Source organism: Falco rusticolus, chromosome 1 (assembly GCF_015220075.1).
Source record: "Falco rusticolus isolate bFalRus1 chromosome 1, bFalRus1.pri, whole genome shotgun sequence".
In the NCBI taxonomy this organism is placed as follows: Eukaryota; Metazoa; Chordata; class Aves; order Falconiformes; family Falconidae; genus Falco; species Falco rusticolus.
The window spans coordinates 74,439,355-74,464,671 of NC_051187.1; the positions used below are offsets into that span (position 1 = coordinate 74,439,355).

The window sequence follows — 25,317 nt, forward strand, 5'->3', positions numbered from 1 at the left end:
GAAATAGGGCTTCCCCTGGACTATGTGGTTTTACCTAAGGGAAAGTACTAGAAGCCAACATTAACACTGCTGGGGTGCCCTGCCAAGAAACAGTCTGGGGAATGGCTTTCTGAGGAACCATGGCAATATCCTTCTGTTGATTTTCCCTGGATTTAAGATTGCCAGAACCGAATCCAACACACAGGAGTAATTTAACTAGATTCATATGCACAGCCTCTATTCTCAAAGACAATACCTCTACAAACACTATTAAATGTTGTTAGCTTTTTGCTGTCATACTATATTGTATCTGTCGTCCACCAACCCCTCTACCTATTTTCCTTTAGAAAAATATGGCTTCATTAGTATTTAACCTGAAGTTACTAGGTGGCTCATCCCTACCTTTCAAAATACTTACACCTGCTTTAAAAAGTATTTCCATAAACACACCAGACAGAAAAACATGCCAGCATGTACTTACAGACTTCTGAAAAGCAAAATACGTTTATTAGCCAAACTTCGTAAGAATTATGTAAGCAAAAGAAAATACTTATCATTCTGTTGTTGCAAATATGATTTCTTTTTGCAGAACTGCATACTAAAAATGTAAGATGCTAGAAAGGAAACTCTTTGATATATTTGTCTTTCCTAAACAAATTGATTGGTAGAGGTGTATCTATACCTTAGATGGAATACATATAAATAACGACCTTGGTCTTTCTGGTTTTTTGAATGTCATTAGAACGCACCAGCCAAGTTGGCTCATACTGTGTCTTCATTCCTCAAAAAGAAGACAGTTCATGTCTGGGGAGATCCAGAGGCTTTGAGTACTGAGGGTTATAAGAAAAATCCACACCAGTAATTTCCCACTGTCCTTGACTACAGTTACCATAACTTTTTCTCCCTTAACTGCCTCTGCAAATGCCCTTTAGTATCAAAAAAACCCAACCTCTGCGCTGTGACAAGAACCTATGAGTTGCAGAACGTGAATTTACAGCAAAAGCAAATACCACCACCAGGAAGAACATATGGACTCTATTATTTGTTCAGATACAAGCAGGATTCACCTTAACTTTGATCATTGCCAGGCTAAACGAGCCCATCTCCCCCAGCTTTGTTTCCCAGTCTCTAGCTTCCCGGTTCTGGTGGTGACCCTCCACTGAGCCACTTCCGGTTACTAACATCCTTCTTGTGCTGGGGGTGCAATTCCATACACCCTCCTCTGCATACCTTCTAATAATCTTTATTCACAGAATCCACAAAGCTCACTTAGGTCTCTGTGTTTAACCCCAGCTGGCAACTAATCACCATGCAGCTGCTCACTCACTCCCCCCTCTCCCCTGGTGGAATGGGGAGGAGAATGGGGAAAAAGGTAAAACTTGGGGGTTGAGATAAGAAAAAAATAATAATTTAAATAAAATGAAATGTAACAACAATTGTAATGAAAAGGAGAGAGAGGGAAAGAGGAATAAAACCCAAAAGAGAAAAAAAAAAAGTGATGGACAACTGCTCACTACCCGATGACCGATGCCCAGCCAGTCTGAGCAGCAATAGCCTGCCCAACCGACCCCACCCCACCGTTTATATACTCAGCTTGACACTCCATGGTATGGAGTATCCCTCTGGCTAGTTCGGGTCAGCTGTTCTGGCCGTGTCCCCTCCCACCTTCTTGTGCCACTCCAGCCTTGTCACTGGCAGGGCCTGAGAAACTGATAGGTCCTTGAGTTAGTATAAGTGTCACTTAGCAACAACTAATTAAAATATTAGCATGTTATCAACATTACTCTCATACTAAACCCAAAATACAACATTGTACCAGCTACTGAGAGTAAAATTAACTCTATCCCGGCTGAAACCAGGACACTGCTGCTGTTCTCAGGAGCCTCTCAGACTTATTCCTAAGTGCTCCATACCCATCTCCACTTCAGACACTTCCTACCATACCCAACACTGCTCTCGGTCATTCAGGCCCTCTGGTATAGCATAATCTCCTTTTCCCTCCAAATTCCTTGCCTCCCTGAACAACAGGAAGATAACAAAGAAGAGGCCTTTCCCCCTGCTACCCTGGAATTGTCTTTAAAGTCCCGATTTAGATTTTAAAATATTTTAAGCAGTAATATTAACTTTATTAGATTTATACAAATATCTTTTTCTTATCCTATATAAGAACATGAGTGTCAGGTTTATGGTTGTGCTTGATCTTAAAGGTCTTTTCCAACTTAAATGATTCTCTGTATTTCTCTCTGGTAGTTTTACCTTTTATTCCTGATAACAAATGATTTTGTGTAGAAATCTAAAACACTCAAAGTTCTTCAATTTCTCAGCAAGCTTTTGTTAAGTCCATCCCTGCCAGACCCAATACCTGAGCATCTCAAGAGGATTTTCTGCTTCTTGTCCCACAGCTTAAGACATACCAGAGGAAAATTCCACAGAACATACACGGTACCAGTCACAAAGCCAACCTGGTCCTAGCTGTGGGGTCTCTTTTATAAAATAAAGTATCTAGGCATAGTCACCAAAAATGTAATGTGAACACAAATGCCAAAATCAGGACCCGATAAGCTGAGCAGTGACATATTTTCATTTTGACAACTCAAACTGATAGTAGAAACAAAACATAGATGTCTAGCCCCAGAGCCTTTGAACAGTGATTTCATTTCTGAACAGACTGCCTGCCTGCTGAAGATCATGGCTGTCTCTCTACTGAGATCAACGGGCATTGTTTACTGTCTTAAAAAAAAAATGTAATGCTATTATAAATCAGAACAAAGTACATGTATGCATGAAACAGTGAAAATTATTCTTCTTCTGTAAAAGACTGTCTTCCAAGTTACATTTCTTTAATATTCTGTCATATGCTATGTATAGACAGAAAAATAATAAACTGATAAAGCATGAACAGATAAAATATAATGAAATGCCACTCTGGCAAACAGTGCTGTCTCTTGTGACAGTAACCAGAAGAAAAAGATGGAAGCCATTGATAATAACATTTTTCTTGTTTATTCTTACAGTACAGTAGGTTATTTCTCCCACCAGCATTGCATGAAACAAAAATGCTTTCTGTTGTAGAGCAGGATATGATGGTAGTTATTAACCATTTTTTACCCACGTAATGTACCTGCAAACTGCATTTGACCTGGATGTTGAAAGCAAGCCCTTACTTTTCTCAGGCTGTTTCTGCTGCATCCTAATCTGCCTCAGCCTAAGCCTCACACACTACCCCATGCTTCATGTTCCTGCCCCAGCCCCTGCACTCGCACAGCTCCCCAGTGATATGGTGAGCCAAGTCCAGCTGGTAAATGGCAGTCCTAAATCTAAAGACACTAAATCACATTTGCATTGGGAGGATGGTTTTCAGCTACATAAGGTCCCTTGGCCAGCTGCCTTCTGAGCAGTGCAGCATGGTGCAGGAACATGCTGCCAGGGACCACCACCTTCACCTTTTCCTTAACGCAAGGGCAACCACACTTCTTGGTCCTAATTTTGTTAATTGAAACAAATCACACAGCAGACCGAAATTCAATCCTTTAAGGGTTCAAAAGCTTGGTAGAAACAATGCTAGCTGGCAATGGGATAATAAGGGGCTTTAATATGATCCAACGTAACAGCAGCTCTGATCCAACACAAATAAACGGGGCTCAAAAAGTGAAAGCAGAACAGAATGAACCATTACACTTGTCCCATATTTCTTATTTTATTTAGCACTTGCTATATTATCAATAGTTTAATATTCTACTATACGTGCAAGAACCTGGCAGTGTGATGTCAATTAAAAAACATCAGGAAACTAATGTGTTAAATCTCTTAGCACATGAATCTGAAATCACCTGTGCTTCATTAGCCCAAGACCACTCATAACTGACAGCTCCAACTTTTAAAGGTTAATATCACAATACTGTATTTCTAAACTGTAAATGCTGTTCTCAGAGTAAGTAAAACTGATAGGGCAAAATGAAATTGCAATTTGTTTAAAAAAATACAATTTTTTTTCTTCTGAATTTACTTTTACAGGGTCCACGTTAAACACAGAAAATTTCTCAGTGAAGAGGTCACCATCTCCTACACCACATGCAGCATGCAAAAATAAATCAAAACATTCACTTGTAAAACAGGAAATGCAATCTCTTACCCCATCCACTGAAAAGGTAAAGAACGCTTCACTTCATAGAGAGACAGCTTTTTAGATAACAGAATTATCCCTGTAAGGCACATACACACACACACACCTTAAGAACTGCTGTTTACTGAAAACATTCCCCCAAGAAGTTAAATAGTTTGAAAGCTGTGAGTATTCAGCACCCTTGAAAACAGTCCAATATGAGCTCTTAAAATCACAGAGAAGGATTTAGATGTCTAATTTGATTCAGACTTCCTAACAGCACTTCCTGATACAGATACATTACAACTACTTTCACTAGATACGTTACTACTTTTATAGACTGTGCTAAACTTCCTTTAAATGCAGATCAGATATAATCTGTTTTCACTGGCTTTTGCTTCTGCCAACTGTGGTTAATTTCTATACACTGATTATGCTGTCTTAAAATTAAGGATTTAAACAAATATGAATGGTACCTTGGAGAATATGATCGCCATGAAGCAGAGAAGGCACTGTTACAGGAAAACACTGTAAGTACAATTTATCTCAAAACCTGGGACGTAAATTCTTGGACAACATGTCTATAAACTGTCTGTGATTGCTTACAAGTTTTGTTGTAAACTAACCAATCTGTAACAAATCTGTGTCATACAGGATGAGACATTTTTGGTTAGAGATTGTTCAAAGAAATCAAATGCTGAACCATACGTTTTGGTTGTCTATTATGGAAGAAGAGTATACAATATTAAAATACGTTTTCTGGAAGAGAGTCAACAATATGCACTGGGAACAGGCCTCAGAGGAGATGTAGTAAGTAAAACCCCACCTAACAGTCTATTGCTTTTATGTTACACTTCACAAGTTCTTAACACTAAGGATTAGTTACAAACTCTCCCACATAAACTGGCTGTTTCATTGAAGTTTCTTTTACAATACTCTCGTTTCAAGTATATCTCAAAGTTTCAAGCAACTTCAAGATGGTAATTTAAAACTGAATGTCATATACCATGCTCACATTCAGATTTAAATCAATGTGAAAATTTCCTAAGTACTTGTAATGCTTCTACCTACTCTAAGCAGCACCTGCAAAGCAAACGGGAAAGAAAAGTCCTCCCCTTCCAGGTACACATATTATTTTAGCATATTTTTTAACTTGCTATAATATAAGCAGATATTTTAAAATATATAGAACTCCACATATCTGACAGCATGGCCTGTTGCTGTTACTGCTACGTAATATCTTTTACTGTGTGTCTCACGCAGCAAAAGGCAAATTAAGATTTTTTTTAAAAAAAAAAAAGAGGAAATAGGACAAAAGTTGTAATGGATATTCAGAAGCAATCAAATCATGTGAGTCACCACCAATCAGTCTTCCAGATATGGTACATTCCAGTTAGAAAATTCCTTTAGATTAACAATGCTTTTTTACATAATTAAATTCAATTATATTAGTAAGAGTCTAACTATTTTTCTACCTATATAGTTAAATAACGAGTACTGTATCTGCAGGTCTTTTACAAAAGGGAAAAAAAAAGATAAAACTGAATAATCTCTACAAAGATGTGATAAAAAAAGAATTTAAAAGAACGCTCAGCTGTACAGCAAAAAAGCAAAGCAACACCCTACTATGAGTGTTATTAGCTATGCAGCTAAGGTGAAGCGTCAAAGCCTCTGTAGCTGAATCTTCAATTATGTCCTTTTCATTCATGTCAATACTCTCAAAACTTATCTTTTCTATATGTAGACTAAAAAAAAAAAAACCCTGAAATCAAAACTGATCCAAGATGACTTCAGAAATTTGGCAGGTCCAAGATTTATGTTTGGATTTTTATTAAAAAAACCATGGATGTCACGGTTTAACCTCGGCTGGTAATTAAGCCCCACGCAGCCATTCGCTCACTCCCCCCTCACCCAGAGGGATGGGGAGGAGAGTTGGAAAGGAACGTAAAACTCGAGGGTTAAGATAAGAACAATTTAATAATTGAAACAGAATGAAAATGAAAGACCACTAACAATGATGACAATACCAGTTATAACGAAAAGGGGAAGGGAAAGAATAACATCCAGAGGGGAGGGAAAGGAAGAAAGGAACACGTGGTGCACAACACAACTGCTCACCATGCGCTGACCGGTGCCCAGCCAGCCCCCGAGCAACGACCTGCCCACCCCAGCCAGACCCCAGCTATATATACTGGGCATGCCGTCCCATGGTATGGAATATCCCCTTGGCTAGTTCGGGTCACCTGTCCTGGCTGTGTCCCCTCCCAGCTCCTTGTGCCCTCCAGCCTTTTCACTAGCAAGGCCTGAGGAACTGAAAAGTCTCTACACCAAAGCCAAAACACAGCACCGCACTACCTCCTAAGAATTGAGTCCATCCCAGCTGAAAACTGGACAATGGAATAGGATCCACGAGCTTTCAGAGATAGGGAGCAAGGTTTACTGGCAAGTTGTTCTTCAAGAACATTGGTTTAACAATGAGGGGGGGAAATATCCTCCATTGTTCGAGCATACTGAAACAGTTTGGGAAGCAAAACGGTATAACAAATCAAGAACTGTACTGCAGCTACCATCATCCAAGGGTATAACAAATCAAGAACTGTACTGCAAGTACCATCATCCCGGCACTGCTGTAGTGAACCATCAGTCTTCCATAAAGCATTGGCTGCATTTCTGAACTGAACCTCCCAGATAACTTACTTTCTCCTAAACTCCAGGAGATTTAGTTTCCCATGGTTCCTATAACAGCCCTCAAAAAAAAAAAAATGCTCGTATCAGAAATAGTGAGTCACTAAAAGAATGGAACTGAAATATGGTACACTACAGGATAATGTAGTACATGTTTAGTGGTCTACAGAATAAAGACATAAAACTGTATTGTCATCATTTTAACAGATTTAACAATTAAGGCAACTAGAAAATTACCTGAATACATGAACAACTTTTACTGAACTAAAAGGAAGGAAAACACAATCCCTCCCTTCTCAGGAAACACCAAAATACATGACTTGTACACAGAAAGCATGCATCTTAAACAGTGCGTCTGGATTTGCAACAGTCAAATTGGAAAGTTACAATTCCGGAATAAAGATTTCAAGCGTCTAATTAACAACCAACAGTATGTCTAAGGCTTGGCTCTACCAGGCCAAATTTGTCACCACAACATGCTACCTTAAGCCTTATGTTTATTATATTTTTTTCTCTTTAACGCAGAAATCCTCCCATAAATCAACTACAACCAAAAACTTTTAAGATTTGTCTTGCTCGTCAGTTATGTGTAGTACCAGAGAGCCACAGAGGCAGCAGCCTCCTACTTCTGTGCATTATTGTCAGCAGCAAACATGAACATAGAATTAACTAGGCACAAAGCACATATGCAATAATGAAAAATCAGCGGCATCAGCCTTGTTCAGAAGAGCTACTTCCATCTCAGGCAGTCTCAAAGGATTCCCCAAAATGCCCTTTCTTGAAAACTGTCACCTCAACTTCTGCACCTCACTTAAGGTTCTTATCTCAGAAGGGTGAAAACTATTTGTAAGGCTGTGAATTACAGCAAAATTGCTGCCTATAATTTTCCAATGCCTGTTAGAATGCTTTAGAGTACTCTGCATCGTTCCTCCACAGGGAAACCCTTTGTTACACTAAATCTTGCGGTGTGCAGTGCAGACAGACCAGCTGCTTTATCTAAATTAGCTGAATACTCCCTCTTCATCTGCAAAAGAGAAAGAAACCTGGACAACAAGTGCAGACCTATTACATTTCTCAGTTAGTGATTTTATTCAAAGGTTCAGTCTTACAGATTTTATGCAGTAGGTTTTCACTTTTGGATTAGTCTTTGCATCCATTAAAAACATGATTTTCCTTACACATAATTTTTCCAAGTTTTCTCCATACTATTCCACCTTTTGATTTTTCATATACCATTTATAAGTTCTTAACACTTTGTATCAAAGAAGATTTTCAATTAACATTTTTTTTAATTATATAATTCAAATTTTATGAGTGCTTCCATCATTAGCTCTCATGTAGCCCTGTAAGGCCATAAGGTGGGGGTGGGAAGTGTTGATCATCAGACTTTTGTTTATGTTAGAAGTAACTGAAATTCCATGCAGCTAGATTAGTACCAAGCTGGGATATAATGAATACATGTATAGAAAAAAAACCAACACCATTCTGTTAGTGGAGCTCTATCTTTTGCTAGCAATTTAGCCACAGATGTTCACACCTACATACATATTTAATAAATTAAACCGAGCTCACTAAAGGCCAAAACACATACAGCTACAAAAGAAAGACTAGATCCCCAAATGGGACATATATGGAATTTAGGCATTTACATTCAAAACTGCTCTCCTGAGCACCCTTTACTTGGCTGTTGCCTTCCTCTGTTCCAGTTAGTTTCAATATTAAGGATCCAGAGATACCTGTAACGCTGCTGCTTTTCATGTACATTGTTCTTTTGAAGACAAAGAAATCAAAACCTTGCTCGCATTTAAACCTGCTCATGACAAAACGTAAATTTTTTTTTATCTCCTTTGCAAAACTGCCATTGCAGCATCAGGCTCAACTCACAATGCAGTAACTAAAAATTAAAGCCAGAAGTAGGATTCTCTCATTGCCTGTTTTACACACAAGCTTAAGAGCACAGGCCAAAGTGTATCTCTGGATTTCACTGCTGTGGCCACAGGTGTTTCCTCCATTCTCACCACTCCCTATCACCATTTGCAACTAACTTTCATTTTCAAACCTCCAGTCATTCAAAGTCACATCATTTCAACTCAGTTCATCTCAATGTGAGTCAAATGGATACGCTCCACCTACCCTCATCAGCTGTTAAACTGGCCTGACTCATCACAGTAGATAAGGAAACACTTCTACAATGCCTTCCACTGAAAGTGTTGTCAGAAGTTACCACCAGGAAAATGGGCACAGTGAACATCTGTCAGGGGATTCTAATACTTTTAACCAAGACAGATGTTTTACCTTTTAAACATCTTGTCCACAGCTGAAACGATAGTTCAAGGATGAACTGCTCTCATTCAGGAAGTGTGACCTACAGTCCAGAGTCCTACCACCACCCCAACACAATCCAAAACTAAACCTTTCGCAAGCAATCCTTGAGACCCTAATTGCTATCTTCCCAGACCAGTTTGGAGACCAGCAGATAAGACATTCCTGTGACAGCAGAGATCACTTTGAGTCCCTTCAGACAGTGAAGGGAAATGAACACATCTGAAGTACTGAATTTTCTTCAGCTTTATGTCTTCAGGTGTTTTTACATCTAGCAAAGCGTGGGGTAGCATTAAAAGAGCTGAAGACATAACATTCTGGACCATCAGTGCTCATCATTATGATGTCCAAGTCAACTTCATGTTCTAGCAGCCCTGAAGAGATTCAGAGCTCAGTATTTCAAATCTCACTAAAAATAAAAGAGTACAGGATGAAATAAAACAGGAAAAATATCTAAGTAACATCTGAGCCATTTTTCCCTCATTACCAGTTACACCTTGAAGGTACAGTGATGAATAATGGGATGTTAGCCAAGTGAAGCCAAGTTAAATTTCTGAAGCAAATAAATAATTACAGTAAGACTTCTAAACTTTCCAAACAACAAAAAAATATTAGAAAACAGGAAAAGAACTGATAAGGAGTAACTTTAGAATAAAAAAAAAAAAGTCACCATTACTTTGGTATGGCATGAAATGCAAACCACAGTTTTGCCTAGCTTTCTGGCAGCAACAGGGGCCTTGAACATAAGGCAAAGAAATTACAGCAAAGCAGAGCAAATGCATACGAGTAAAAGTCATCAAAACAACACTTTTAAAAAATTAGCACACTGGTTTTGAAATAAAGTAACTTTCATCTTAAAATAATACAGGAACAGTTTCACTGAATCACAGATTTCATCAGATTCTCTTGTTATAAACTAGGTGTGGATCAAGAGATGAGAGGCTACCTGAGGCATGAGATCCCATCACATACACAATGAATGACCATGCTTACTGTAAATGTGAAGTAATGTAGATACAGGCTATGTATAAATGTCACAGTAAGCCTGCATTACTGCGTACAGTTCTTAATACCAGTGAGTCCAAAGAATAGCTCAAGAGGAGAAACAGCGGTGCAATGACAACTTAGTAGTGTGATGAGAGCTTGGAAGTTACACACAAGGAAGAACTATTTAAACTGAAGGACTGCTAACCATTGGAATAGTACAATTGAGACTCCCAGCAGGACAAATGAGGATAAATATCCTGGATAGCTTTCCATTGCTGTTTGACCAAACCCGGGAATCTTGAACCACACCTTTATCATTTTAGGAATGGAGGATGTAATTGTTCTGTGTACCAGAGAACAAGACTAAAACCCTGCTGAGACCCTTCTTGTTCTATACATTAAAGGGATTTTATAGCAACTTTCTCAGTAAACTGAATGGGAAAATAAAAGCTACAAAGGAACTTGCAGTGTAAAATTTCATGTACTGCTAAGTAAGTGTAGCTTTTGACAGGGTAAAGGTAGTAATGATTTATAGTTGCTTCACCTTTTCAAAATCTATCATCATATCTGGCATCACAAACTCTTACAGGTGATAGTGCACTCTCAGGGCTTAGATACGCTCCCCTTTTGCCCTAAGCTACCACTTACTTTGTCCTACACAAGACAGAGACACACAAAGGAAGGAAGAGGATTAAAATCTGGTGCTTTTCCTTTTATGGTTGCTTCCATCTACTCAGATCATAATTCTATGCAAAACATTAGATATTTCTAACACTGCTATTTGCAAGTCAATGTTATAGATAAAACCATCTAGCAATTTTGTTTTCAGTCACTGATTATAATTTTTCTTTTTCCCCCAGAAATTTAATTCTGTGAAAGAGATCATTGACTTCTACAAATATGTTCCTATTACACTCATCGACGGAAAGGATAAGTCAGGAATCCAGAGAGAACGGTGCTACCTCACATATCCATTCAAATCTCACAGAAGATGTTTTCTGCCTTAATGTCACTGATTCGTTTGTATAGATGTAAACAGAACAATTGACATGTCTCAAAAATCTGATTAGCCATTGATTGAGAAGCTCCCCATATTACAAAGCATTCTAAATGCTCCACTAAACTTGACTCCAACTGAGAATACAGATCTACTCCATTTTTTGATTCTTCTAATCTCTTTCTAACTTTGAGGATACCGGTACAGTATATGCCTAAAGTAATTCACAGAAAAGTATTAAGAGAGGACTGACCCCTGGTATCTTGACAATGACTGAATTATCTTGTACCCTACCTTCTAACATGAGACAAAAAACAGACTCCATCTTCCTTACCGAAATGTCACTGAAGCTCAGTTAGTAGCAAAACCTAATAAAGCGTACTACACTCATATAAGAAAAAACATTCTTGCTTTTAAAAACACATTTGAAATGCTATTTATCTAAGTACTCACTGTTTTAAGAATTTCATTCATTGTGTCTGTTTGCAGAGTAACAAGCTGTGCTCAGCAGCTACCGAGGTCAGTGGGTATCAACTGATGTTCACAGGTATTGCAGCAGATTATAAAGCTAGCTTTAATAATGTGAATTCTATTACTTAACTGACACTTACTCTTCAACTTAAGTAGCAGATAGTTGTATTCCGTATCTGAGCCTTCAAACACCTACTAGGACTATTACGCAAACAGTCCCTTTGAATTCATACCATGTGCAAACACAGAGATAAAAATCTTTATTAAGAACAACAGATGTGCTTCAAACTCAGCAAGAAACCATGTTCCAGTGTGTACCAAAGACAACAAGGTAGTATTGTTCCAGCAAAAAACTATGGTATTATTTAGTCATATAATTTGAGTTTTGGAAGGCTTAACTAAATTAAGATATGAAAGGCAAACCAGTATTTTTCAGCAAAGCGTCCATAATCTTCCTTTCTAAGCACACCCAGAAGTCTGACTAGGTAACTGGAATATACCCAGAAAACAACCTCAGTTACTTTATCCTTACAGAATAGAACAAGACTAATAAAAACACTGAAGCCCAAAACGTGACATTCCAACCCAATTTATGATGGATGTAGTGTGTAGTGGCACAAACTAGCTCTAAAAAAATTCAGCAGTTCATTGTTATTCCTCATAACCTTTTATTTCTTAATGCTGCATCAAAATGCAAGAGAACATTCGTTATAATTATTTCTTTCAAACCACTAAGACTATTAAACTTGAAGGGAATTATTCTGACATGACATATCTAATAAGAATGAAAATCAACAAAACAGAAGCTGCTAAGTAGTTTGGCAAAGCTCATAGAGGCATGACAATATGCTTTAAGAGTTTTGTAACCATCATACAATTCAACTTGCAAATGGTTTTCATGTTAAAACAAAAAAAATATTTTCTAAATTAAACACATGAAAAACCCCCACAGCTTAACAATTCAGCTAGATTAAGGCAGTGACATACAAAGCATTGCAGATGTTTACTGAAACAGCAAACTTGCTTACAGAAGACAAGCATTACTAGTACACTTAAACCACCTAGATTTCATAAAGCTGAGCAGCAACACTTCCCCTGCCCTGCCCAGTATAGCTTTCATGAGGAATGTTCTAGTTTTGCCAGTGACAACTCTTAAGAAGCAAATTCAAAACTATTTATTTAGTAGCTTCTACAGAAACAAAATTGACTCAAACCATAATCTGAATTGAAGGAGTTAAAACAAAGGAGGAATTTTAACCATATTTTCTTACATTAACAATCTCAACATTTATATGTGATATGGATGCTATTTTCACCATCAAAAATGCAAGTGGTACTGTTAGGTTTGGCATTGAAGTATACGAAGTGAAAAAAAACCCTCTAGTGCACCCATCTAAAAAAATATAATTCCATTTGAATATAAAATGAGAACTGTCATTTCATTATTATTGACAAAACAGACAAAAGGAAGGTTATTTTGTGGAACAGGTTAGTCTGATACAAATGATACAAAAATTTTCTATGTGTATATGATGAAAAAGATCTGACTTAAAGCACCAGCTGTCTGAAGGACTTTAACACTGTATTGCAAAAAGGTGGGAAAGCTATGTTTTAACTGGCTTTGAAAATAAGCCTCAATCAGATGCAGTTTTAAAATATTTACATTTCAATGCAAATACATACTTTATCAAAACAATGTATAATCTGCTGGAGTATATAAAAAAATATTCCTAGCTTAAACTGTTTACAAAAATGCACAAACAGTGAAAAGAATTAGGGACTACCAGTTTTTCTAGAGTAGTCCAAGTTCAAACATGGAACAAACATCCAGCATTAGTCAGTATTTTCTTAATCTGTAAAAATGCGAAGTGATTTGAATTATAAATATGTGCTTCAATATAGTTCATTCCATATGATTTTAAAATTACTTAAAATTACATAAAATTGACACAATGAAGAAAAACATTTGTTCACGTACAGAAACATTAGACTTCAGTCTCATCCATCCCTCCTCTTTACTAAAAACCTGAAATTTGGCCCTGACTTAGGAAAGTGTTTTAGCAACTGAGCAACGTTCACACTGCACTGAAGTCAGTAGATACAAATCAGACATAGGTATGTAACTAGGCACATGCTTGTATGAATTGAGGCCTACAAAAAGTGTATTTTAACATCTAAATTCTTGACATTAAGGAGGACGAAAGACTGCACTGAGAATCTGGTTCAACACTGTCAATGTAAAAGCTGTGCAACATGTTTTTTCCATTTTGAAAGTTCTTCATCTTCAGCAAGTTCCCCCTGTAAATAAGTATTACCTCACAGACTAGAGTTCTAACCAAATGCCTAATTCTGCAAACGTGTTTCTATCAAGCTACACACACGGTGATAAAGGGTTTATGTTTTGCTATTACTTCCTTACATTTCAGAACAGCCTTGAGATGATCTAGAGAAAAGCTTCTCTTCTGTCGGTCCAAGCCTGATGGTATCTCCGAATCTGCCTGTTCAGAACAAAGACGGTACAGAAAGCTGACAGTGTGCTGCTCTCACATCTACTCAATACAGGCTAGCTAAAGACTTCAAAACTTCAAGTACTAAATCAAAGTAAAAACTTTTTAGTGCTATCTGACCTAGTGAGAGTAACCGATCCCACAGATTCTTCATTTACACCCTTTTGTCTCCTCTGAGGTCAGCAGAAGTACTTGAAACACACCACTTAAAAATGTAAGTTTTACTTTTTGTGTGTGGTGCTTAATTTGCCACTAAAACCTATGATACACACTTGCTGCCCAGAGAGGATCAAAGGTGCTTTTCAGTACACATACACTTGATCTCTGAAACACTACACTGTAATAAAGCAAACTAAACCCTGTTAAATTTACAAAGATCTCATTGTCTAAGATTTTAATTCATACAGATTGAGCACAAACTAGTTACAGCACAGTATACTAGCACAGAAAATGGTAACCAGAAAGAAGTTTGCATAGCAAATCTTTTACAAATTTCTCCTACAAAACAGATGAAGTTGACCTCAAATACAAATTTCACACACAGGAGTGCAAAGTAGTGCTTAATCCTCACTATCAGCTTTTCTGTATCTCTATAACTCTGCTCTCTTGTTGCACTTTGCTAACAGTGGAGACCTTTTGGCAAAATAAAGCAGTTATTTCAGTCTTCCTTTCCAAGTAACTTAGTGGCACTCATTAAACATAAGAGGGGAAACCACCCCTAGTCTCTCACTTAGTGCTTTTTTGCTGAAAGAGAAAGAACATCCCAGCCTTTCGTTGCCTCTATCAAGTGCCTCTGCCCATGACTTATCCATTCTTCTTGGTCCATATATACTCTTCCACAAAACCAACACTTAAACAGACACTGAAGTGTTTCAGCTGGTGAATTTTCCACCACTTGGTAGTTGTTTTTATGGGTCTTTTTTAGTTTCATTTTTAGCATACTCTGTTTTTTCACTTGGTTTCCTATCTCAACATTCTGAAGAGTAAGACGCTTTCGGTAACGTTTGACACCCAGACAACTACTTGTCCTTTCTGACAGAACTACTTTCAGGACTTGACCTTTATACTTGTTGATAGTCTTCATGACGTTAATTATCTCTGGTGAGTCAACATCAGGATGGTTTAGTACCACAACTGGCTGGTTACGACGAGGGCATTTTATCAACTGATTCATTCTCAGAGGGACAAGCCGAAGACGTCTTGCTGTCAACAGATAAGACATGTCAGAACTGGTCTCCGACTGAGTTCTTGTTTTCCTCTTAGAAAGTTCCCTGAAGCTTGATTGTTTTGCCTTATTTTTGGGACCTAGTTGACTTTTTGAGTAGGGTCTGCTTTGCTTATTCAAATCACTGCTTTTCTGAAATGGTACACCAGTTTGTTTGCTATGATTTTTAACACCTGCCTCTCGCCTTGGTCTTTGCCTGAGTGATATACTTCGGGACTCAGCATTCCATTCACTCCGATTAGGCAAACATGGCAAATTACTAACTGTCTCAGAAACACTGACAGGAACTGGGCGAGGCAGAAACATTTCATTGCAATACACAGAAGCTGATGTTTCACTCCTGTTTTCTATTCCATTTGAGTTTTGACTGCTAGTAGCATTCAGCACTCTCAGCATTGTCCCTTTGGGAATAAACACTGGAGTAGCAACATGGGAATTTTTAGTTACCCTGCTTTTAGATGTTCTTGCAAATGTAAGGAACTGATCTTTACTGTGTTCTTCACTGTTAATGACACTGTTTCCACCATGCCCTGGAGGCAAAGATGCAGGCTGTTCCACTTCAGCAGCAGAAACTCTCTCACAGCCTGATGAATTTTCTTGATGGAAAAGCACCTTTCTACTAGAAGCTTGACATCTCATAGGCATAGATTTCATGTTAGATTCAGCAGCAGACATAAGCTGAGCAATCTTTCTACACAGTAATGTTGCTGACTTCTTACTGCATGTTGTGTCATCCCATCTGACACCCTCTGGAACATTTTCAGCTCCAGAGCTAAGAGAAAACACAGACGAAATAACAGGTCCTTCAAGAGGATTGCCTTTATTTTCCATCTTCTGTAGTTCTAATGATTCCACAAGATGACTGTTCTTTTGACTTACTGTTTCAGCTCTCTTTGCTTTGCTGAAGTCGAAAGTCAGGTCCTTGCAAGGTGGAATTTTAGTAACATTCAGGTTTTTTCTTGCTTCAGAAGGTGTAACACTTTTTTTATCAAAACCGTTACCAGCTAAATGTGTCTCTGTAGAGCTGACTGGCAGACTCCTACACTCTTTGTCATCACTTTTTAGAGGCAATGGATCCTTTTGTTCAAGGACTACAGAAGATTTTTTGCCCTCCTGAGCAGCCTCTACTGAAGTGTTCTCATAACTTTTATCTTCAGAAATAGCAGCATATTTTGGACAGGGTATATCCACACCTTCTTCATAACAATACAAGTCATAATGTAAATTATTTTTCCCATCTACTTCCCACCGCGAGGATTTGAGATTATTTTTTTTTTCGGTACTATTAATCACCAGAGACTGAGAACAAAGTTCTATAACACCTGAATGGACATCAATACCTTTCACTAAATGAAAGCACAATTTTGACGCCTCTTCCCTATGTACAGATACAGAGTTATAGTCTGAGATTTGAGAATCAGAAGAACAAAGACATTCAGAATTCTTGTCATAGGTACTATCCAAATTAAGCTGGCTACTAACGCTGGAGAGTTTGTCAACATTCACTTCCATGGTTAGTAACTCATTCTGAGACACAGAAGATGTTTTTCGTCCTTCTGCAGATCGTTCCATACCTTGATTCTCAAGTTCCTCTTCAGGATTGTTCACAGGTTTATAAGTCGCTTCTTTCATAGGAATTAGTTTAAGAACCAGCTGTTGTGCTCCATTCACTATTTTAATCTCTACTATCTGGGCTAAGCAGTTAGAAGGAACTACAAGTTCAGATGGTGCAATTACTGTTAAAGGCATCCCAGGTTCTAAAGGCTCTGTTTTTGGAGAATAAACCTCAACTTCCACACTTTGATTCTCACATACGCTTATTTCAGATGGCTCCAATACTGTTTTATCCTGGACTGGTGCCATGTTTACACTACATTCTACATCACGAGACAAACAGACTGTTTTAGTTGCTTTACCTGGAACCTCACAAACCATATTTGAAGACGAATTTGGAAGTTCATTCTGAAAAGGAATTTTATCATATTTCTGCTTTTCAAATAAAATGCTTTGACTCTGCTTCTTTTGCTTGTGGTTTATGATATTTTTTGACAGCCGTTTTGTGGGTGTTTCATGTACTCTTCTTGTATGCTTTACTATATAGTCATGTCTAACAGCACCATATTCACAGTATTCACACTGATATGGAAAAACCCCAGTGTGTTTTACCAAATGCCTCTGGAATTCTCCTTTGGTGTAGGATACGTAACTACAGTGGAAACAGATAAATTTAATTTCTTCATGTTGACCTACATGCTTCTTATACTGTAAAGGATCCTTTGTTGAAAACCTGCATTTATCACAGTAGTATTTACCTGGCAGAAAGTTTTTAACTTTAAACGTTCTCTGGGCTTTACTTGGGGATTTCTTTTCATGTTTTTCAACAGCATTGGCACCCTCAGGAACAAAATGGAAAACTGGTGGTGTAATATGACTGCACTTCTTGCAGATGAAATTTTTGTCTTCAGTCCACCCAAGCTTCTTATGCTTCTCTGTATCTTGCATTGAAATTCTCTGAACACTTCTGCATTTTATACAGCTTATCAGTGACAACTGATTGTTCTCAGCCTCAGTCCCTTGGTAGCAACAGTTTTGGTCATCATCCCCTTTTGATGGATTTGTTTTATCCTCAGGAGATTGCTTTGGGGATGTAGTTAAAGAATTATTTTTATCATTGACTTGGCCAGGGTACAATCTTGGTAAAATTTCCCTCATTTTTTTCAACTGCATTTCAGAAGACGTGACTCTGCACCAGTTTTGTCAAACAGAGCATCAACAGATTGAATGTTTTCTTGATATTAGCCTTGTGTATGCTGCTCATTAATCAATCATTCAGGCCACCAATCTGCAGAATATAGACCTTGGAAGAAACGGTGCTCAAGCAACTGCATCCGTATTATATTCCATGTTCTTAATTTTATCAGCTTCTAGCACTGAAGAATAAAAAGCAGAAAAATAAGTCAGTTAATGATTCACCAATTGCTGAAATACAATGAACTAGTAACTATTAGTGGACTACAGTTGAATTATGGAGTGCAAGTCTACTGTTGATATACCACTGACTGTATTCTACACATACCACCATTAACTCTAAGCAAAACATACCCAATCAAATAATCCTTCAACATTTGCTTTTCTTCAAAATGTTCATAAATTCATAAAATTATTTGCTATGCATCAAAACCTAGAGAGTTCATGCTACTTCTTCCAAATCATAAAATATTTTACATTGAAGACATGTATTTATAAACCTAACAGGAAAGACACCTGGTAACAGAACTGAGCAGCAGAATAGGATTTCAGTTCATATACAGCCCTTAACTCGGGGAAAAGATATGAAACACTGCAAGTGCCACTCATTTGTGAATCTCAGCAGGAAAAGGGAGAGTGGCTAACAATAGTTACTAGAAACAGGCAACTGTGAGTTTGTTTTTAAATACAAGGAATTTTAAGTTAGCATGGAAATTCCTGAAGTACAGAAGGAAGTTCTTTTCTAATCAGTGCCCATGTTTCAGACTCGAACAGTCTTGAACACTAATTCATAACAAGATGTGATTTATACTTCACATGTGTTCAAAGTAATGAAGTCAAAACTTTTGCAGCTGCAAAATTAATTACTTTCACTTTATAAATATCACAGTGCAATCACTTCTATGTATGTGGACAAGTATATAAATAATTCATTCCATCCTGGCAATACAGAATGTGTCAATCAAGCAAAATAAACAACGCAACAGAAGGCAGAGGGAGAACAGTAATACCAGTGTATCAGTGTAAAACCACATTAACTGGTGCAGTAGATTTGGCCCCACAGGTTCCAGCACTCTAACTGTCTCTCTTCTATATTTAACATGAACAAGATCTCAGCCTTTAAGCTTTTGCCAAGACTATGAGGCCACTGTTATTTGGAAAATGAACAACTATAGTAGTCAGACACACACAAAACAAAACAAAGTCCAAAGCTAACAGCAACAACTAAAATTACCTCTTCCTTATTCAAACATTCTTACTTACAGACATACTGTTGCACACATCTGCATTCATGTAGTGACCCTATTTCATGAGGTTATTTCCAGGTTCCTTTAGATAACAATATATCCTAGAGAAGGCTTCTACTTCTGAAATCCAGTTCCTCTACAAATCTGTTCTACAGAAATCAGGACCCGATTTGGGCTCCACAAGCACAGCACTGCGATCACTTAAGCAGCAACCTATTACAATAATCCTACATGAATGAGGAAAGCTTTACACTATGGTACATCTCCACAATGGCTTGACAGGAGTAAGCACCTGATCCAGGAAGTTTTTCCTGCATCTCCCTGTGCTCATCTGCCAAAAATCCCTAACTGCTATAGGAATGCTGCCCTAAAGGTAAGGCTCTGCTAAGAGCAAGTATACTGATGTAATCCCAAACAACAGTAAAAATAAAGTTACAAAACTGGTTAGGGACAACATAATGGGCTTTTCATTCTTTAGCAGATGGATGGCAGCCAGCACCCCTGCAAAACTCCTCAGCAGGTAGTTCTTAAGAGCGTAGCAACTTCATTTCATTGCAACGCAGACAGCTGTATACCCCTATGTAAAAAAACCTTTATATCCCCATGTGAAAAACAAATCAATGGCAGGCTCCCAAGAAGGAAGCAAGTATACATGACTATTACATCATGGTCTGAAAACTTGTCTTAAGCAAGTCTAATGTTCTAGTGTAACATTTTAGAATCTGGATAATAGAGGACATAGAGGAAAGAAGACATACATTTCTGGTAGACTCAGGTGGACTATTCTTCCCCTACTAACATCACTTCTTAAGACTTAAGATGAACCTTGTTGACACACAAGTGTGACGGTAAGCCTATGTTCAGGAGATTCACTGTTTTATTTTGGGACAAAGATAAGAGATCTTGATAAGCTCAAGATCCAAACCAAAGAGTCTTTGAAGAGTTCTATACAGCTTTAAGAACAAACTGAAATTGCATTTGAAAGTTTGATCAATATTTGGCCTTTTTTTTTTTCTGTTAACAGCTATCCATTGATACTGAAAAGGCCTTCCATACGAACTGATAAGCATAGAGCATTTTATGCCATCAACAACCCTGACCACAAAAAAACAATATTAAAACCCTTTTTCTTGTATTTTTTAATTACTATTTCTTCTATTTTTATATGACTATAAACATCACATTATGGGACAATATGAAGAAGGATCCACCACCTTTAAAGAGCAAGAAAGTTCAAGAAATGCTGTCAAACATTTTAAGAATGTTCCAATTTACCAGACAGATCTGAGCTGCTGCTCAGCCCAAGAGGACACTAAAAAGCGTAACAGAGATAATTCAAACAACAGGATAGTAATCCTTCTAAACTTTTTTAACTCAAACAGCTTTATATATGAAAGTAGAAGCAAACAGGTTTGTCATGTTTTAACCCCAAAACCAAGCTTTCATTCACACCTGTGACAAATACAATATTGCTAGAACCCAGGTTTTGAATGTTGCTGGAGTTACTGTAACTGTGTTTCAGATGTGTGGTGGGTTGATCCTAGCCAGCAGCCAAGCAGCCACACAACTGCTCGCTGGCTCTCCACCCCTCCCTGAGTAGGAAGGGCAGTGAACTGGAGAAAAGCATCAAGAAAGCTTATGGGTCAGAACAAAGGCACTTTAACAGGTCAAGGAAAGAGGCAGGGAGGTGATGCGAAGGAAATCACTCACCATGTTCCACAAGCAGACCAATGCCCCAGTCTCTGAGCAACAGCCACCTTGGAAGACAAGCTCACTCTCCCCATCTTCCTCTACTTCCAGTTTTCGTTGCCGAGCATAATATTGTATGGTATGGAATATATCCCCTTGACCAATTCTGGTCAGCTGTCCCAGCAGCATGACCTCCCAAACTCTTGTCCACTGCATGCCTACTCCCTGCAGTTGAGGCAGAGATGGGGGGGGAAAAAAAACCTTGATGCTGTAAAACTGCTGTTCAGCAACAATCAAAACACTGGTATAAGCACTGTTTCAGCCACAGATCCAAAACACAGTACGGTAAAAACAGCTATGAAGAAATTTCACCCCACCCCAGCCAGACCTAGCACAAAACAAAAAAGAACTGAATAACCAGTTGATGCTGAAGTGAAATCACTGTTGTCGCCCTACACAGTTATTCACCAATCCTTCCTGAACATTGAATAGTTAGTAAGAAAAGTTTTGATGCAAACAGGTCCACTGTATCATTATTTTGGATAAAACAAGCCCAACCAGTACACTGTAATGTCACTCTTATTTTAAAAAGTTATTTGCTTTTTCTGGTGACTTCAGAAAAATGAGGTCATCAATGTAGACAGAGGGGTGGTAAAATCCAGCACCCATTTGCTCCATATGGGGGGGGGGGGGGCAGGGCCTGGCCAGAGGGATTCCCCTGAAAATTTGTTTTGGTATTTAAAGGGTTAACAAAGACATGCTTCAGAATATTTAATTAAAAGACACAGGCGATATTTTCCAGTTACAATCAAATGCAGAGCACACAGACCAATCCAAAGATATCATTAAAGCAAGACCTAGAAGTCTGTATGAAGTCCAAATGGCAAAGAGGAACAGGATGAATGAAGAATGGAGTAAGAGACACTAGTAGTGTTAAAATTAATTCCAGTCACTGGCTTTATAGGAATGGATTCAGAAAAAAACTGGTGGTACCTGAATTTGGAGACATGAAAAAAAATTAGAGCCCTAGTTGGGGGAGGGGGGGGGGTTGAAGCAGCAAAGATTTAGAGGCACATGGAAAAAGGACAACAAAAGGAAGGTAAACCAACCTTGCTCAAACACCTGCCATTCAACATTAAAAAGTCAGGCATTTAATAAAAGGAAATAATCCTGCCTTTCACACAACACTAGTGTATTTTGAAACTTGCTGCTCAACACACAGAGAACAACAGATCTGCAGGAGTCAAAATGCATTTCAAACAGTGGATATAAAGTACATACAGGTTAGAAAACAAAGATCAATTAAAACCAAGAAAAACAGGAAGAAACATCCTCTGCAGCCTGATGATGCCAACTTCAAGGTTTTTTACGAGGTTTTTTGCACTGCAGTAGATTACAGAACACTGATGTGGCCACTGTCAAGACAAGAACTGCCAGTGCCTTCCCATTATTCTATATGCCTGAAATTTCCATTTACCTGAAATACATTAATATTTTGTTCATCATTTCAAAGAAAAATATTTTCCAGTGTTTTAGTTCCTTTCTTATCTCAAATTATATGCTGCTATCAATGAGATGGCTGTGAAAAGCAGTATGCATTTATCATATGGGATCAAATAAGTAAGACCTTACTTTGGCAAAGCAAATACCTCACACAGACTGCACCCAGCTATGAACACCTGCTTTGTACTGAAAAGCACACATAAGTCATTCCCTAAGATAGCAGTTGAAACAGACCTGGAAGACACTGTGCATCACTGTATCAGGAAGATGCAGTGTGTTAAATCTGAGTCTATGAAAAGCTTATAACTGTGTAAGCTTAAAATCATCATGCCTGTAATTTACAATTATATATATGCAACATACTACACACTGAACATCAACTGACAACCTCTGATAAGCAGAGTTAACTGTTCCACTGACCCAACTGCAGCTGTCGATTATTAGTCACTAATTTTAGGCCCAGTGACTGGGAGAGATCTTAAGTGCTTCACTCAAGTATAATATATTGTACTAATTAAAATTATTGGGTTTGTATGAAAAACAAAGTCAGTCAAATACACCAAGGAAATTTTATCTACAATTATTTCTTCTTAAAAAGACATTGTTTCACAATAACAGCTAACATAACACTTTTTGTATTTGAAATTCACACAAAGTTTTTCCATGAAAATGAATGAGGAATCTCAATGCAGAGAATTAAAAAGAGCAAAGACCATTCATTAGGTTTTTAGAGCTTATTTTTATTATAAAATATACAGCTATTTCACTCTACAGAAAAAATAATTACATTCAACATTTTTACTACTTAAAGTTATGCAAAATGCTGATTAAATCACTATTTTTCAAATGCATAGGTGAACAAATGTCCAGCCATTAACATTTATTGGCATTGTATGAAGGCAGGTACACGTATGCACTATACAGTACTCTACTGAAAAGGAGGTCTGCTTCTCTGTGGCTCTAGGACTGAGGCCTAGCTTTATTTGTATCTAAAAGATACACATTTCTAACATAGCACTCAATTGCTTGGTGTCTTCTTGCAATAAGCTAAGCAAGGCATTCTCAAATAACTACTGTATCAAAAGTAGTATTTGAGAGCGCTCAGAGATGTTTATACAGTTATCATTACATGTATAAACCATTTTTTAAATTTATTCTGCACATTTCATCGTATCACACAATTTACAACCATTCTCAAAATCTTTCTGTATATCCAAAACATACTAATATTAAGCATTACTTTACTCTATGCTTTAAGGCGCATAAGCAAGAAAGCAAGGAAGTATGGCACTGAAGAAAATGGGAGAGAGTCCCATTAAAAGTACATATCCCTCCATGTCCAGTCCTTAAAACACTTATGTAGATGCTGAAATTCATGTCTAGAGATTTAATTCCTGCTAAGATGAGCCACATACAATCTGCATGTGCAAGAAAATGGCCTCGACTATAACCATTTACTGTAGCAACAATGCAGAAGAGAATGCTAGCAAAATCCTGCAAAATGCCATTAGTCGCCTTAATAATGAAACTGACTTTTTTCATTAAACGTACATTTTGGGACACTTCGGCTACATCTATGATAAGACTGGATCATTCATTTAGAAAAAAAATCTAAGTCATATTACAGGTCTACATTATTTTAAGTGTCTAATGTAATACTTTATGACCGATTCTCTTGCAACAAAATTTAATTTAGTATTAATTAAGTGTATCCTATGCCTAACTATTCAATTCAAACACAAAATACAGGATGCCCTACCTTGCTCAGTAACACAGTCACTAACCCATAAGCTTCTTTCCTTCAGGAAGAAGACCAAGATGACAAACCTGGACAACGGCTTCACAGTCCAGACGAGTCTGAAGCAGCTTGATGGCGTCCACAAGACAGCAGCAGACAGCAGCGCCCGCCCAACAGCACCAAAAATTCCCCTTTCCTTGGGCATCCAGCCCACCCACGCAGAACTGGCTGCCGCCTCCCCTGGGATGAGAGTCCTCCCGCGCTTAGGGCCCGTCGCCGGAGGCCGAGCCCCGCCTCTGCCCAAGCAGAGGCTGCCGGGCGTCTGGCGGACCCTCCGCAGGCCACGCTGACCTCGGCCCGCCGCCGCCGCCGCCGGGAAGGCGGCTCCGCCCGCGCCGCCGCGCAGTGCCGCCGCCGGCCCGCAGGGGGCAGCACCGCGCGGCCCGCCAAGCCGCAGCCCGCGCTCGCCGCTCGGACCCCTCGGCCCGCCGCGCGGGCGGGCAGGCAGGGCGGCTCCGGGCAGCCGACGTCCGCGGCGCTGGCCTGGCCGGCACAGGCGAGGTGTGTGAGCCTTACCTGGCTCGGAGAAGGACCAGCTGAGAAAAGGGCGAGCGCGCTGGGTGGGTGGGTGGCTGGCTGGCTGGCTGGCTGCCTCAGCGGCAGACCCCGCCAGCCGCCATCGCTCCCCTCGTCTCCAGCCGCACGAGAAACGCAGCGCCGGTCCTCATCCTCCCGGCACACAGCTCCCGCCCCCCCGCTCCATCCTGAGGTACTTACCGCAGCGTCAGCGAGCGAGAGCGGGCCGCCGCCTCAGCACGACCCACCGCCCACCGCGGCGACGGAACTGACCTCAGCGGCCGCTGCGCTGCCGCGCCACCCCATTGGCCTGCGCCGCACCGCCGCTCCCGCCAGGCGCCGTGTAGAGCTCTACTGAGGCGCCCCGGGCGCGGCGGCGGCGGCGGCGCATGCGCGCTGCGCACAGCGGCCCGGCCCGGCCTGGGGGGGGCCCCGCTGGGGAGGCCCCGGCGCTGGGGGTGACACGTTGAGGAGACCCGGGGAGCGCAGTCCGCACCCGCGTGGGGACCTGTCACCCCCGTGGGAGCCAGCAGCGCGCGGG

At 39.3% G+C, this 25,317-nt stretch overlaps 2 protein-coding genes across 5 annotated transcripts in view; one reads left to right on the forward strand and one right to left on the reverse strand.

Moving 5' to 3' along the window:
* CLNK (cytokine dependent hematopoietic cell linker) overlaps positions 1–14,641 on the forward strand; it is a 37,175-nt gene extending 22,534 nt beyond the window's left edge. The window contains exons 12-15 of the mRNA XM_037384746.1: positions 3,994–4,127; positions 4,534–4,611; positions 4,736–4,891; positions 10,936–14,641. Coding sequence (XP_037240643.1) covers positions 3,994–4,127; positions 4,534–4,611; positions 4,736–4,891; positions 10,936–11,082 — 515 coding nt within the window. The 3' untranslated portion in view covers positions 11,083–14,641. The remainder of the gene's footprint in view (positions 1–3,993; positions 4,128–4,533; positions 4,612–4,735; positions 4,892–10,935) is intronic.
* On the reverse strand, positions 12,199–25,116 carry ZNF518B (zinc finger protein 518B). Of its 4 annotated transcripts, XM_037384724.1 has the most exons (3): positions 24,978–25,116; positions 20,981–21,184; positions 12,199–18,205 (listed from the first exon to the last, which is right to left on the reverse strand). In XM_037384724.1, exon 3 carries the CDS (start codon positions 18,000–18,002, stop codon positions 14,781–14,783), a length of 3,222 nt encoding a protein of 1,073 aa, XP_037240621.1. In that variant the 5' UTR covers positions 18,003–18,205; positions 20,981–21,184; positions 24,978–25,116; the 3' UTR covers positions 12,199–14,780. The 4 variants fall into 4 exon arrangements, with proteins under 4 accessions (XP_037240621.1, XP_037240604.1, XP_037240613.1 ...); XM_037384707.1 differs by lacking the exon at positions 20,981–21,184; XM_037384716.1 differs by lacking the exons at positions 20,981–21,184; positions 24,978–25,116 and adding an exon at positions 24,290–24,567.
* Positions 25,117–25,317: the final 201 nt, after the last annotated feature.